The following is a 16569-nucleotide window of genomic DNA, read 5'->3' as shown; positions in this document are numbered from 1 at the left end:
TACAGTAGCATGCATTATTTAAAAACTATAATGGCCGAAAACTGAAAAATAATTTTTTTTTTCCCCACATTTTTCCTATTTTCCCATTAAAACACATTTAGAAAAAAATAATTCTTGGCATAATGTCCCACCTAAAGAAAGCCTAATTGGTGGCGGAAAAAACAAGATATAGTTCATTTCATTGCGATAAGTAATGATAAAGTTATAGACGAATGAATGGAAGGAGCGCTGAAAGGTGAAAATTGCTCTGGTGGTCAGGGGGTAAAACCCCTCAGTGGTGAAGTGGTTAAGTATAGGAAAAACGCAAACCGCTCTGAAAAACGCCTGTTCAGAGCGGTTTTGCTGGCGTTTTTGTTACAGAAGCTGTTCAGTAACAGCTTTACTGTAACAATATATGAAATCTACTATACTGAAATCCGCTGCAGCAATCCGCAAAACGCTAGCAAAACGCCATAGAAAAATAACAAAAAGCGTTTCAAAATCTGCTAGCATTTTGCGGATCTGCTAGCGGTTTTTGGTGTGCACCAGGCCTTAATTTTGATTGGCGAAGTTCCAAGCAGCATACATTATGCATAAAATTTTCATGCTATGTGCTTTTTTGGTATCTCGGTGACCATCCTAATTAGCAATACAAGAGTGTGAATAATCACATTTTGACATGTTTAAATTCCACATAATGCAAATGCCTAAATATTTTTTTTTGTTTTGTTTTGTTTTTTTTTAAATTGATACAGACCAGTTTTTAATTAAAGCACTTGTTTTGTTTTTTCACCCAGAAATCTTTATCCGAAGTTTGCATCGCCGTGGGCATCTTCGCCTTGTCGACCTCAAGATATCGGTATGGCCTCAGTCTTCTTACATTCACTGCAAATGACAAGACAAACCTATTGTCAAAGTGCTACTGGTTTACTTTGATTTTCACATTTACTGTTCTTCCCCTAGATTTCCATGTTCCATCAGAATACTTAACGAACATTCACATTAGGGATAAGGTGAGTATGTTATCAACATTAATGCAAGTTAAGTTTTCAGAAGAAGTTTTCCACACAGAGTTTGTCTTTTAAGTGGCTCATACACTGGTCGATACCAGAGATCGAGTGATCGATTGCAAATCGATTCTATAGAATCGGCCGATCGTTTTGCGGCCGATTTTGATCGATTTCGATAGATTTGATCTATCTGACAGGATGGAATATCTAGGTCGGTCTGCTGCTGACAGCAGATCGATGGCCCATAGAGTTGCATTGGATCTAATGGTCAAATAATGCATTTAGATAGATTTCCAATAGATTTCATTCTGAAATCTATTGGAAATCTGTTCCTAGTGTGTGGCACACATCAGATAGATTCCTGTCAGATTCGACCTGACAGGCATCTGACAGAAATCTATCCGATGGTCGAATCTGCTGCAAATCTATAAGTGTATGACCACCTTTAGAGTCTTTCCTATTGAATTGTTTGTTTATTTTGTACAAATGTAATGTGATAAATTTGTGCAGAAATGGTTGTGCTTCACCACTGTTGTCTTCTGTGAAGATTTACCCTCACTTACTGGTCCACTGCAAGTATATAATGTTAGAGGAAATGTCTCCAAAGCAAGGAAAAATTCCAACATTTTGCCAGTTAACCCGTTAAGTACCAGTGTGGTAGTGGTCCTCTTCAGATTCATCCCCTGCTCTGGTGACGGCTTTCAAATTTTGTAAATATTGATTTTCCATCTTAGCGCCAACTGTTGTAGGTACAGCAAATGAGTGAAAGCCTGTTAACCTCCTTGGCGGTAACCCCGTGTGTGACACGGGGTAAACCGCCAGAGGGTGCCACTCAGGCCCTGCTGGGCCGATGTACATAATTTTTGTTTGCTACACGCAGCCAGCACTTTGCTAGCTGCGTGTTTGGTCTGATCGCCGCCGCTGATGCGCCGCTACCCGCCGCGGATACAGGCCCCCCCCCCCCCCCCCCCGCATACTCCTTGCGCAGCCTGGCCAATCGCTGCCAGGCTGCGCTATGGGGTGGATCGGGACTCCCTATGACGTCACTCCGTTCGTCGCCATGGCGACGGGGGAAGCCCTCAAGAAAATCCCGTTAGGCACTAGGCTAGCTACATGCTTAAAAAAAAGAAAAAAAGGTAAAAAAAAAAAACCCTACCGCGGCTGCGCAGCCGCGGGAATTATACCGCCAGTGGGTTAAGCAAGGGGACAGACAACTGTAAAAACTTGAGATTCTACAGGGACCCATTAACTGTACAATTTTTTTCACCAAATGTGATCTTCCGATGCAATTGTTACGATCGAATTGTATAGAAAATGTGCCATTTATGAAGGCAATCAATGAACTTTTTTTTTGGTTGAATGCTAAATAGGATAAAATCGATATAAAATTTGGATTTTATGATCGATTTTGAAGAAAGAATCATTCAGTAAACGTGAACAACCCAAAATTGCCTTCATTACTTAAGATCATTCAAATTGCATTGAAAGGGTGCATTGAGTTAAAAACAAATTGTACTGTTAATGGGCACCTTAACCCTTTTCTATACTTTCCTAAAGGCGAAAACAGCAAGGCTGCTATTTTTCATAGTTCACTGGGTGTGTCATCCCAAAGCAGTTACATTTGGCACCACTGCACACCACAATGAAAATTTGTGACTATGGGGTACTGGGTCAGGGGTACAAAATCTGGTGTTACATATGAAAAAAAATAAAAACAAAGGTCCTGCTGTTTTTTTTTTTTGTTTGTTTTTTTTCTCTTAGTAGTTAGTTGAGCTTTAATGACACTTTAATGTATATATGTGGTAAACTGTGCAGTTCTGTCTTCTTCCTCTGGTGTGTGTAATATCTGAATTCTCTCAGAGATTCTGCCCTCCAGAGGTATGACAGACCTGCAGTTTGCCATCTACAAGTGCCTGATCTCTTAGCAAAAGCTGTAACTTAGGGGTGTAATGTTTCTTGTGACCAGAACCTCATCCAGCCTGCTTCAAGTTAGTTGTCTTGCCTCATAATTCATATGATTTGTTGCTAAATGGGATACTCCTGTAGATGCACGGCTTGCAAACGCTGTGAAGTGTGTGAGTTGAGATAAAAATTAACAAGGACCCATTTACACTTGCGATTCCAATCACAGTTTTACAGCAGTAGTACATTGATTGCGCTTTGCGATTCTTATTTGGTGACATGAGAATTGCATTGTGATTGCTGAAAAAATGCTACATACAGTGCGCTTGGGATTTACGCAAATTGCAAAAGCTACAGTGTGAATGATCCCATTAGCAAGCATTGAACACAGTGCTTAGCTGATCGCCGATGATCCGCAAAGTGATGGAAAACGCCAGCAAAGCACACCAGTATGAATGGACCCTAATGGCGTCTTTGGGCAGAGAGAGTAGGAAGTCCAATAAGTTAGGAGAGACCATGTAGTGCAGGTGAACAACCCCTCACTAACAGCTGACATTTTGATGAAGATTAGATGTTTGCAGATAAAAATGGTGTTTGGAGGTATTTTTATAACATGCTGTATGTAGAAAATTATGCTGTCACTATAAAGCAACTGATAAGGACATTATAACAGCATCATTTTCGCCATACTGCTCCTTTAAGGAATTATTATCATTGATTTATATAGCGCCAACATCTTCTGTGGTACCGCACAGAGTAAAAACAAATGTAGAAACATATTGGCAAATGCATTATGCAGACGTGGTAGACAAAATATGTTAACCTTCCTGGCGGTAAGCCCGAGCTGAGCTCGGGCTATGCCGCCGGAAGGCACCGCTCAGGCCCCGCTGGGCCGATTTGCATAATATTTTTTTTTTTTACTTGCTGCACGCAGCTAGCACTTTGCTAGCTGCGTGCAGCGCCCGATCGCCCCCCCCCCCCCCGACCCCGTGCGCTGCCTGGCCAATCAGTGCCAGGCAGCTCTATGGGGTGGATCGGAATCCCCTTTGACGTCATGACGTCGGTGACGTCATCCCGCCCCATCGCCATGGCGACGGGGGAAGCCCTCCAGGAGATCCCGTTCTTTGAACGGGATCTCCTGATCGCCGGAGGCGATCGGAGGGGCTGGGGGGATGCCGCTGAGCAGCGGCTATCATGTAGCGAGACTTTGTCTCGCTACATGAAAAAAAAAAAAAAAAAAAAATTTGCTGCCCCCTGGCGATTTTTTTTTTTAGCAAACCGCCAGGAGGGTTTTTAAAGTGACAAGTGCATAGTGGTTAACATAATCTACAGCAAATTACAAGGCACCAAGGGGAAGAACCCTGCGCTTATGAGCCTACAATCTAAAGGAAGCAATTCAAAGCATGGAAATAATCATGAATTAATAGTTGAATGCAAGCGTGGCTCATATATTGGGAGCCCCTCTGAGGGACAGTTAGTGACATGACCAGATATACTCTATAAATGTGCTGCAGAAGATGTCCACGCTATATACCGTAAATACTGAATGATAAATAATCCATTTACTTGCAGTATTGATGTTACTTTGTTTTCCTTTTGTAGTTGGCTGCAATAAAACTTGGCCGATATGGAGAAGATCTTCTCTTCTATCTTTATTACATGAATGGAGGGGATGTTTTACAACTTTTAGCTGCAGTAGAGCTGTATGTATAAGCCTTCATTACTACTTTTGCTATTAATACAATTCTTGTTGAGGAAGTATAGCCTATGGTGTGTAATGCAATTCAGTCCAGTGAGACTGCTGGGTATGTAAGAGGTTTTCCAGCAGTACGGTTCTAGGAGAACTTCAACTCCCTCATATGGAGCAGAAGGAGCCCCTAGATCTAGAGGAGTTTGTTGTGAGGTCCTAGGTCAGCAGTATAGGTGCATGCTTTACTTCTCTCTTTACATTTACAATTTTTCCACAAAGTTATATTGCCTAGAGAAAGATTTTCCCAACCTTGTCCTAAAGTACCACCAACAGTGCACTTTGTAGAAATCCACAGAGATGGTTAATAAGTTCTACTGGGACACGAATTATATCAACTGTGAATGTTTGTGGTTTTCTGCAAAATACGCACTGTTGAGGACAGTGTTGGGAAGCCCTGTCCTATAAATCCCTTTCATTCCTGACAAATGCAATAAAGGTCTTGCAAATTACAGGACTGTTTTGTTTTTCCTCTTGTCTTACACTGATATTGTTTCTGCAGAATTAGTGGAAAATCTATAGAATGACTAGTAGGAGCCTATATATAAAGCAGCCAAGTACTACTATTTTTAAATGCCTTCATGCATATTGTAGTGGTATACAATATACATTCTGGCCTGTTTTTAAAAGGATGTGTTTAGATTGCGATAAGAACACCATTGCTGATATTTGGTAGTGTTCCGTATCATCTGGCTGCTGATCACATGGAAATTGAAAACATTGGCTGACCAAAAGAGAGCGCAAGATTATAATCCTGCACTTTCATTTGAAGGACAACTAAAGTGGAAAGAATATGGAGGCTGCCATATTTATTTTGCTGAGTAGTCCCGCTGGTCTGTTTGGCTGCAATAATGTCTGAATCGCACACCTGAAACAAGCATGCAGCTAATCTTGTCAGATCGGACAATGTCCGGAACACACATGATTTGCTGCATAATTGTTCAGGGTCTATGGCTAAAGCTGGCCATACACTGGCCCGATTTGCCGCCGTTTCGACAGCAGATTCGATCACTGGGATCGAATCTGCTGCCAATCGTTCACGCTACACGCTGAATTTCGATCCATTTCGTCCGATCCCGTTGATCGCTCCGTGCGGAAAATTACCGTCGATCGCCCGCGGGTAGGGAGCGCGTCGCTAGCGGCGTTCGAGTGCCCGACGACCGACGCAATAGAGCGGCAATACATTACCTGCTCCGCCGGCGTGACTACCCCCGGTCACCGCTGCTCCGTGTCCGCGCTGGTCTCCGGCATGCTTCAGTTCCTCCTGCCCGGCAGGAAGTTTAAACAGTAGAGGGCGCTCTACTGTTTAAACTTCCCGCCGGGCAGGAAGAAGTAAAGCATGCCGGACCTGGAGACCAGAGCGGAGACCTGGGGACTGGACTTGCGCCGGCGGAGCAGGTAATGTATGCGGGGTGGGGAGCGGCGGCAGCACCACCACCACAGATTGTGAACGGTTTCAGGCTGAAATCGGTTCACAATCTGTTTGCAGTAAAGGTAGCCATACGATCCCTCTCTGATCAGATTCGATCAGAGAGGGATCTATCTGTTGGTCGAATCTGATGGCAAATCGACCAGTGTATGGCTACCTTAAAAGTATTACTGGAAGAGGATCATTAGGATAGCCAGGCAACTGGTATTGTTTAAAAAGAAATAAATATGGCAGCCCCCATATCACTCTAGTTACAGTTGTCCAGTGGTGTAGCAATAGGGTGTGCAAAGGTAGCAACTGCATCAGGGGCCCTTGGGCTAGAGGGGCCCCGAGGGGCCCACCCCTCAAACACAGTATTAGTGCTCTTTATTGATCCTATGCTAATAATATTTACTTCTATAGTTGATTTGAATAGTAGTGATCAGTAACAGTTTCCCATCCCCTTCTTGCACCTCTGACACTGTGGTTGTTCTTGATGGTTTTGGTGTGTTCTATCAATTATCTATAGCATGCATGGGGGCCCCAATGCTAAACTTGCACTGGGGCCCACAGTTTCTTAGCTATGACACTGCAGTTGTCCTTTAAACAAATGCTGCAATTGGCTATCCAGGGTTGACTGAAAATCAGCCCATAGAGGGTAAAGCCTCATCTGCACGGGTAGATGAGGCTGCGATCCGGCAGCTCGATTAGCCACCTGATCGCCTCTTCCGCGTGCCCGCCGCGTCCCCGCTCGCCGCGCGTCGCATTCGATTCCCCGCCCGTCCCCGCTTATCTTCTGCTCGATTCCCTGCCATTGTCCCCTCGCGGGGAGCGAGCAGGGAATCGGCGGTGTGGAGATCCGTTCTGTCGGATCTTATCAATCGAGCCGCATCAGCGGCTCGATTGATAAGGAGCATCGCGGCCACATCTACTCGTGTAGATGCGGCTTAAAACTTTATTATTATTCTCTTTTGAAAAGCTAGCTGACTGGATGCTTTCATCTAGTCGTCTCTAATACTGAGTCACTGACCAAGAAAAAAGCATGCACATCAGCTCTTCTGACTGCACTGACTGCATGTTCGTTCCAGATGTGACTACTGAAGACAAATTCAGTATGGCATCCAAGCATCTAGCACCTAAAAAAAATAGCAGCCTTCATAATCTTCCCACTGCTGAAATAGAGTACTTCTAGTGGTGACACAAATAGTAATGTTTATAATTATACGAGGGTCTGAAAGTAACAGCCCTTTATCTGCTAAGCAAGGTATTCTTTCAGTGTAATTGAACTTCCCTCTGTCAGGTGACCTCTTCTCTCCCTGCACCACTTGTCACATGACTGCAGAACTCCAGGAACTGTTTGTTGTAGTAGCATATTGCTTAAAGAGAACCCGAGGTGTGTTTAAAGAATGTTATCTGTATACAGAAGCTGGATCTGCCTATACAGCCCAGCCTCTGTTGCTATCCCAAATCCCACTAAGGTCCCCCTGCACTCTGCAATCCCTCATAAATCACAGCCATGCTGTGAGGCTGTGTTTACATCTGTAGTGTCAGTCTCAGCTGTTCCCCCGCCTCCTGCATAGCTCCGGTCCCTGCCTCCGTCCCTTCCCTCCAATCAGCAGGGAGGGAAGGGATGCAGGCGGTGACTGGAGTTCTGCAGGAGGCGGGGAAAGCAGCAGACTGACACTATAGAGATAAACACAGCCAGCTCTGACAAGCTGTTTGTCAGCAGCGTGGCTGTGATTTATGAGGGATTGCAGAGTGCAGGGGGACCTTAGCGGGGTTTGGGATAGCAACAGAGGCTAGGCTGTATAGGCAGATCCAGCCTCTGTATGCAGATAATATTCTTCAAACCCACCTTGGGTTCTCTTTAATGTTAATGCTGCTTAACAAAGGGGTTGAAAACCTTTAACATGATAAATGCTTAAATAAAGCAAGTGATTATGTGGAGAAATAATCACTGTATGTCTAAAATATGTTTCCTTAAAGAGACTCTGAAGCGAGAATAAATCTCGCTTCAGAGCTCATAAATAGCAGGGGCACGTGTGCCCCTGCTAAAATGCCGCTATCCCGCGGCTAAACGGGGGTCCCTTCACCCCCAACCCACCCCCCGCAAAAGTGTGTCGTAAAAAGGTCGCAGAATTTCCCTTCCTGGAGGCAGGGCTAACGGCTGCAGCCCTGCCTCCAGTCGCGTCTGTCAGCGGCGCATCGCCGCCTCTCCCCCGCCCCTCTCAGTGAAGGAAGACTGAGAGGGGTGGGGGAGAGGCGGAGATACGCGCTGACAGACGCGCATGGGGCAGGGCTGCGGCGGTTAGCCCTGCCCCAACCAGGAAGCGCTCCCCGGGTGTATCGAGGGGGATTTGGGGGTGAAGGGACCCCCGTTAAGCCGCGCTATAGCGGCGTTTTAGCAGGGGCACACGTGCCCCTGCTATTTATGAGGTCTGAAGCGAGATTTATTCTCGCTTCAGACTCTCTTTAAGTGACCAATTTAAAACAGCTGTTACTTTCCAGACAACCCTTGTATAATGTAATTAGGAGGAATAAAAAGAAAACTGAAATGGTTTTGTCGTCTAATTAGTTTCAACAGAGACTGGAGATACCATAAAGAAGAGCGGGTATGGATAACTAGGGCGCCTGGAATGGAACCAACCATGAAAACGAACACATACGAGAGGGGGACATATTACTTCTTCGACTGTCTTAACTGGAGGAAAGTCGCGAAGGTACGATATATATAGTACCCACACTATCCATGTTTTTGTCTGGCTTGTTCACTTCCTGTCTTTCTTTATATAAAAATAGCAAGCAGGCATTTTGCAGATCATCGGGCTGATATTTTTGTTTCACAAAAGATACAGTCTACTAATGCAACATCATGTTACCAAAAAACAGCAAAAGCACACACATAAGAGTATCAAATAAAATTTTCACTATCTTGGCACCTATACATCCAGTACAGTACCACTTCTGCTCTAACAAGTAGCCCTTTAATTTATCCATACTGTCCATTTTTATTCCAAGCAATCATTGAGATAGTAGTTATTACAGTTGGCTGACGATATTTTAACAGGGTTCATGTTTCAGTTTAGGTGTGAATAGCGTGAGCTTCTAGTGCCCCTTTTCTATCAGGAAAATTTCCCTCCGTTTTTGGAGCGTTAGGGTGTGGCTGATTTTCTCCCCAATCCCCCGCCCTTTTTTTTTTTTTTTTTTTGTAATTGCATGAGGAACACTTGCTTCCCCTCATTGCCAGAGCTTCCTGACGTGATCGCAATAATTGCTGCTTTGACTATTCCGAAATTGTGATCTTGGTGATCACTATTTCGGTTTAAATTCGATTCATCTTTCAGGCCTAGGGCCGAATACTTTTGCAAACCACTGTATAGCCAAATAGCGTGTCTGTATAGCACAAGTTACCTGAAATCGATCAGTTAGCCATCATTAAGCACAACATAAATTGAGCGTGTGTGTACGTGGCTTTAGGTTTGAGAAGTACTGGTTTGGATAAGTTAAGTTTCAGCCAGTTTTCTAGTACATTAGTTGTTTTGTTTTTAGTGGTGGCAGATTGACATTAATGTGTAAATCTCTTTAGAGTTAAACTGTACGTTTTGAGGAATTGCTATGTCACAAATGTCTAAATGCTTTAACTAGCAGATGCAATAATCTGAATTACCTTGTATAGCTTCCTCAGTTTGTTCTGCAAATTGAATAAGCCCAATTATGGAGGAGCCTGAATCAGGGTAATCAAATCGAAATAGAAAATATACCATTTATCATGGAAAACATTTAGTGCAGTTTCACCATGAAGAACAGTCTACAGAACAAGAAATTCAATGAAATGAAAGCTTCCTAAAGTCAGTTGAACTCTTTAAAGGAAGACTTGTATTTTCCTGTGTATTCACAGTATTAAGTACTTACAGTATTCACAAATCTGTTAACCCAGGGTGCTGTTATAAGATTCAGTTTGCAGAGCCTAATGAGTTCTGGATTAAAGCGGACATCCAGAAGAATGAAAAAAATCCTGCAGCCTCCAAGTAAAAAAAAAAAAAAAAAAAAATTAGTTACCTGAGCAGCCTTGTCCTACAAAGCCTTCCCGAAGACCCCACATTACTCCGGTGCCTGGCCCCGCCTCCCCTCTCTCCCTGTAGAAAACCACCAAGCTATTTACTGCAGTAAAAAAAGAGGCAGGGCCAAGTTGAGTGATGTGGTGTCTTGGACCAGACAAGGCAGCTCAGGTAACAAACTTTTTTTATACTAGGAGGCTGCAGGATTTTAATTTCTCTGGAAGTCCGCTTTAACAAAGCACAGTGGAAGCTTCTTGTCCAGAAACCAATCTTTGCAGTAGGCACAATTTTAAGAATTCTGTTCATTGAATCTAATTAGGCAGTCAACCTAACCGCACAGCAGTGCATAAATGGTGTGTGTCATCTTTGCTCTGGAGTTCCACCCTCTGACTCTCAACAATTTTTTCTTCAGCTAAAAGTGTCTACATCATTTTAAAAGGGGAAATCTTTGCTTGCACACAGATACCAGATTTATTTTTCACAATGAAGGTCTGAAAATGAAGGCTGAGAATTGAGTGGCTGTTCTTAGCAAATTAAAAAACAGATCTTTATCTCAACATCTATCTAGGAATTGTTTTATCTCGTTATCTTCTTTAAAACCTCTCCCAATAACTGTCACTTTAAAGGGATACTGTAGGGGGGTCGGGGAAAAATGAGCTGAACTTACCCGGGGCTTCTAATGGTCCCCGCAGACATCCTGTGTTGGCGCAGCCACTCACCGATGCTCCGGCCCCGCCTCCAGTTCACTTCTGGAATTTCTGACTTTAAAGTCAGAAAACCACTGCGCCTGCACGCCCGTGTCCTCGCTCCCGCTGATGTCACCAGGAGTGTACTGCGCAGACACAGACCATACTGGGCCTGCGCTGTGCGCTCTTGATGACATCAGCGGGATCGAGGACACGGCAACACAGGCGCAGTGGTTTTCAGACTTTAACCACTTCAGCCTTCAGTTGTTTTCACTTTATGCATCCGAGCAATGTTCACCTCCCATTCATTAGCCTATAACTTTATCACTACTTGTCACAATGAACTAATCTATATCTTGGTTTTTTCCGCCACCAATTAGGCTTTCTTTGGGCGGTACATTTTGCTAAGAGCCACTTTACTGTAAATGCATTTTAACAGGAAGAATAAGAGAAAAACGGAAAAAAATCATTTCTCAGTTTTCAGCCATTATAGTTTTAAAATAATACATGCCTCCATAATAAAAACTCACGTATTGTATTTGCCCATATGTCCGGGTTATTACACCGTTAAAATTATGTCCCTATAACCATGTATGGCGACAATATTTTATTTGGAAATATAAAGGTGCATTTTTTCCGTTTTGCATCGATCACTATTTACAAGTTTAAAATAAAAAAGTATAGAAATATTTCATCTTTACATTGATATTTAAAAAGTTTAGACCCTTAGGTAAATATTTACATGTTTTTTTTATTATTGTAATGTTTTTTTCTTTTTTTTTTATATTAAACATTTTATTTGGGTATTTTTTGGGAGGGTGGGAGGTAAACAGACCTTTTATAATGTAAATGTGTGTTAAGATTTTTTTGTTTTACTTGTAGTTGTAGTTTTACTTTTTGGCCACAAGATGGCGGCCATGAGTTTTACATGACATCACTCTAAGCGTAACATACACTTAGAGGGACGTATGGGGGACGCAACAGCCAGAAAAAGCGGAGCTTCTAAGAGAAGCTGTCGCTTTTTCTGCGGGGGAGAGGAATCAGTGATCGGGTACCATAGCCCGATTCACTGATTCATGGGCTAACGATCCGCGGCCGGGAGCGCGCGGACGCGCACATGGCCTCCTGGGCGTAGCTACTACGTCCAGGAGGCCAAAGTAGTTAAAGTCTGAAATTCCAGAAGTGAACCGGAGGCGGGGCCGGAGCATCGATGAGTGGCTGCGCCAACACAGGATGTCTGCGGGGGTCCGTTAGAAGCCCCGGGTAAGTACAACTCATTTTCCCCTGACCCCCCTACAGTATCCCTTTAAGGATCAGGTCCTAGTTCTTTGGTGCAGCAGTTTTGTGCACAAGGGCATACAGACCTGTCTGTTGGCTACAGATGAGCAATGTGTACTATTGCTACTGGGAAGGGATGCAAGATTACAGTTTCCTGTGGGCAGGGTAAGGAAGGGAACAGTACGCTTGGCGATTTCTGAGAGACTACCCCGAATGACTGCCCTGGCCAAGTTTCATCTCGCTCATGTATGAGGCTTAACCATATTCTTGCTTCTGTAGTCTGACAGGAATACTGCTGCTGGATTTCTGTGTCCTTCTTGCTATTCCTCATCTGGTACTGCTCTCTGCAAATCTCTACAGTCACTTCCATCTCACCTCAGAAATTCAGGCTACTATGATTCGCCTTACGATAACTCTACAGCTTCTGCCCCTGTTATAGATTCAACATTGTACGTAAATAAACTCCTAACCACCCTCTCTGCTCCTCTGTTGAACTACTAATGACCTTCCCAGTTATAACCCCTTCCTGTGCGTGGATCCAAGACTTTTTTAGGGCTGTCACCACCCTCCGGAATTGCCTCTCTCTCTGCCTCGTTAGACTTTCTCCTACTTTTAACACGTTTAAACATTTCGACAAACTTGCATACTGATCTTTCTTAACCCCAGTCATCCACAGTTCTATCCGTCTTACGTATTGGCTTCAATTCTCAAAGCATTACCGCATGTGGTGAAGCACAAAACAACTAATTTTACAGAAAATTTTGCGAAATATCAATTCATTAAGGCTTTTACTGCATGGGAAACTAAAATTACTGACTAGTGCAGTAAATGGCTCATACATGTCAATTCACAAAGAATAGAGCATGCGTTAAAATAAGTGAGATGTTCGGTATTTTACATCCAACCTGGAGCTGGCGGTAACTAAAAAACAGCCATTCGGAGGGTAATAGAAGGGAGGTGATTTCTTCAAACGGGGTCGTCAGACCTGCCCGCGGGGCGGCCGTTCTGACGACAGTTTGTCCGTGTGTACAGTCTGTCGACAGCCTGATGAGGCTGGTTTTGACCGATCCAACGAGCGGATAAAGCAGACCTGAACTCAGAACTTCCTCTCTGATCTAAAACGTGAGCATCAGCATAATAAACTTTTAAAAAGTGTTTGTTACAGCTGATACAAATTTCATGCATAGGGCTAATATCTTGTGTTTACAAATTAGCTGTACTGCCGTGGCAGCCAGCTGTTTTCCTCTTGCCCTGTGCAAGAGTTCAGGTCCACTTTAATGAACATACACTTTACTTATCAGTACAGGTAGTCCTCGGTTAACGAACAAGATAGGGACTGTAGGTTCGTTCTTAACCTGAATCGGTTCTTAAGTCGGAACATTGTGCTATCTCTGTCCCCTGTACCTCCTCTGTGCCTCCAGTGTCCTCCTGTGTCACCTCTGCCCTTTGTACCTGTTTATACAAGTTTAAAAGCCAATTTTTCTTTGTTTTTGTTTTTAAATCGGTTTTCTCAAAAACTACAAGTCCAATTTGAAAATTTGTGTGGGCTTGTTCCCATGGAAACAGAGAATCCATGTTGTTCGTATCGGCGGGTCGTTTGTAAGTCTGGCGTTCGTAAGTCAGGGACTATCTGTATAAGAAAAGAAAAATGTTATTTGTATCACATCTTTCATCCATTTTCCCTGCACCTCAATAATCAATCCAATACCATGAGGTAAAAATCTTAGTGCACTGTCATGCAGTAAATTACAGACCTGAACTTTTCACCGTATGTGTGAATATCTTCGTGAAAAAGGGGGGATCCCTTAATGCGTATTTTACTTTTTTTTTTTTTTAACACTCTCGGTGAATTCAACCATGATGTGAATACTGTGCAACCAGCAATTATTAGATTGTAGGTTTGGTTGGGCAGGGTTCTCTTGTCCTGTGTCATAGTTTGTGCTTCTTGTGTGCAGGATTTTTCTACTTTTTATTACTTATACAGTTATCTTATTTGCTTTTGTGCATAAGTAATATTGCCGGTTTACAAATTACAAGTTTGCAAAGTTTAGTTTATCTTGCCTTGAAACCGGCCATTGAATGTTATTAAAACTGCTTTTTATTATATATTAACATCTTCTAATTAGCTGTTCTGAGTTGTTTGTGTGCTTGAAGCACAGAGAGCTTCACTGAGAGCTCCTTTTCACTTGTTACACTGTGTTTACACACATGTATCAACATTGGAATGCAAACAAAGATTCTGTTATCTACAGTTTGAATGCGGATTTAAAGCTGAATAGCAGGACAAAGTGCTTTGCATTTCAGTGATGTTCTGCTATAAAAATTCTGGGATAGTAGCTTTCGAGCTGTGAGGAAAGTTTTAGGGCAAAGTAGAAATGCTGACTTTCAGACCACTTTAATTAATCCCTATAGACAGCACTACATTATTTCAAATCTGCATGTAAAGCAATGTTTATCCTGTATGAAATAACCAGTGAATCATGCCTGCCAAAACCCAATCCTCCTCTTATTGTTCCCCTCTCCCTCACACAGGAGTTCCACTTGGAGTACGACAAGCTAGAAGAAAGGCCTCATCTGCCATCCACCTTCAATTACAATCCTGCTCAGCAAGCCTTCTAAAGACTTCCCTGTTCATGGGGTATGGCTGTCTCAGCACAATACTCAACCGCAGAACTGATGTGGCTCAGGCATCCTGGTTTTAATTCCTTGAGGATCTGGCAATTGTCTCATGCAAAGGGATCATCACTTGAGGTCCTGCCTTACTAATTATGTGCTGCCCAACAACTAGAATTGTCATTTGTTTCTTTAGTTTGAGCAGGGTCTGGATTTTTCTTTTCCTTTTATTTTATGCCAGCAGACAGACTTAGGTCTGTTCACCAACACAAATCCACCAGTACAGTACACTGACAAAACTTACCACTTCTTTTGCAAGATGTACAGAGGAAAAGCGTGAGAGAGAGAGCGAGCGAGAAAGGAAAAAAACACGACTAGACAGCAAAGCTTGCATTGTTCATTGTAGCACTATTGGTAATAAAAGAAACACGTTTGTGCATTTTTATGTGAAGATCCTTCTCGTATTTCATTTGGAAAGATGAGCAAGGTTTGCTTCCTTCATTTTACTCCCATTGTTTTGAAAGGCAGTTTTAGGCCTTTGTTCAGCCCCTTCTTGGCCAGTGGGGTTTGAGGCTCATTGCGGTGCAAGGGTCGGCAGACCCCCATGGCTGGGAATGGGCAGACAGAAAGAACCAGAATTCACTATTTCGAAGAAAAAGAGATTGCTGCAACCCTTGGACAATTTCCAGAGTTGTGTATTACTGAGCTTCATCTTTCCAGAATGAGCAAAACACTGTCCAGTCTTTGTTACGATTTTGTAATAAATGTGTACATTTTTTTTAAATTTTTGGACATCACATGAATAAAGGTATGTATGTACGAATGTGTATATATTATATATATGACACCTATTTTGGAAATGTTTGCCCTGCTGTACCTCATTTTTAGGAGGTGTGCATGGATGCAATATATGAAAATGGGACATTCTGGAACTGCTGGTCAGGGGACTCCATTGTCGCCTGTGCACTTAAAGGGCCAGATTTTCAGCAGCCAAGGACATCCATACCCAAGTGAACGTGATGGGACTTAAAGAAGTGAACTGAGACAATTCACTCTGGCTGTTTGAACAGCAGCGTTTCATAGGAAGAAATAAAAAGATCAATCTTGTATTTTCTGACCACATAAAGGCTTCTTCTCTTTGTAATAAAGTAGAAAAGCTCTCCTCACTGCAGTGTTGGGTTTGATTTAAGGTTGTGAAATATTTTGTGTGATCATGGCAAGAGGACTACAGCCTGTGCAAGTGACTGTGGTAAGTTATGACCGGACATTAAGATTTAGCCTAAAATTGTCTCTTTACATGTTGACTCTCCAGTTACCCTACAATTTGGTCTTCCAGTTTGTACGCAACATTTTTGGCCTGATTCAACTACAAATCTTGCATGCAATACATTTGCACATTTTTGTATAATTTGACAATAACCAAGTAGCATGCAAAAGTAATCTAACCTGTCTAAGAGAAAATATAACTAGCGAGATTTTTTTTTTTTTTAATCTGTTTGGTATTTTCTTTTAGTTGTTGGATTCAGATGTTGAAATATTTATTTTGTGTCAAAAAATGAAGGTACCGTACATAAGGAGTATTTTTAAGGTGGCATTTGAAGCCCCCTTTAATAAGGAGGGCCTCAGATACCTGCTCCCTCTCAAGGGAAATTGTACCAGAGTATGCTAGTAGTACTTACCCATTCCTGCAAATAGTTAAAAGTAATAAAACATAACTTAATTACCAAAAATGTGATATACCAGAATTAAAAGTCTCCCCGAACCGCCTGCGGTATTTGCAAATTAAAGATTGTAAAGCTCCCCCAACACCATTAGTTGGGACAGAAATACTCTGTAGGTTTCTTTAGATTTCCTGCCTATGTTTCCAATTGGCCCATAATTCTGGACC

At 42.7% G+C, this 16569-nt stretch overlaps 1 protein-coding gene across 3 annotated transcripts in view; it reads left to right on the top strand.

The window, feature by feature from the left end:
* CNOT2 (CCR4-NOT transcription complex subunit 2) overlaps positions 1 to 15847 on the top strand; it is a 96899-nt gene extending 81052 nt beyond the window's left edge. For all 3 annotated transcript variants that reach the window (XM_068276685.1, XM_068276683.1, XM_068276684.1), the window contains 5 exons: positions 777 to 838; positions 943 to 992; positions 4494 to 4594; positions 8622 to 8766; positions 14601 to 15847. In XM_068276685.1, coding sequence (XP_068132786.1) covers positions 777 to 838; positions 943 to 992; positions 4494 to 4594; positions 8622 to 8766; positions 14601 to 14687 — 445 coding nt within the window. In that variant the 3' untranslated portion in view covers positions 14688 to 15847. The remainder of the gene's footprint in view (positions 1 to 776; positions 839 to 942; positions 993 to 4493; positions 4595 to 8621; positions 8767 to 14600) is intronic.
* Positions 15848 to 16569: the final 722 nt, after the last annotated feature.

This window comes from Hyperolius riggenbachi, chromosome 3 (assembly GCF_040937935.1).
Source record: "Hyperolius riggenbachi isolate aHypRig1 chromosome 3, aHypRig1.pri, whole genome shotgun sequence".
Classification (NCBI taxonomy): domain Eukaryota; kingdom Metazoa; phylum Chordata; class Amphibia; order Anura; family Hyperoliidae; genus Hyperolius; species Hyperolius riggenbachi.
Note: the sequence above shows the minus strand (reverse complement) of the source record. Positions and strands in the feature narration are given on the sequence as shown.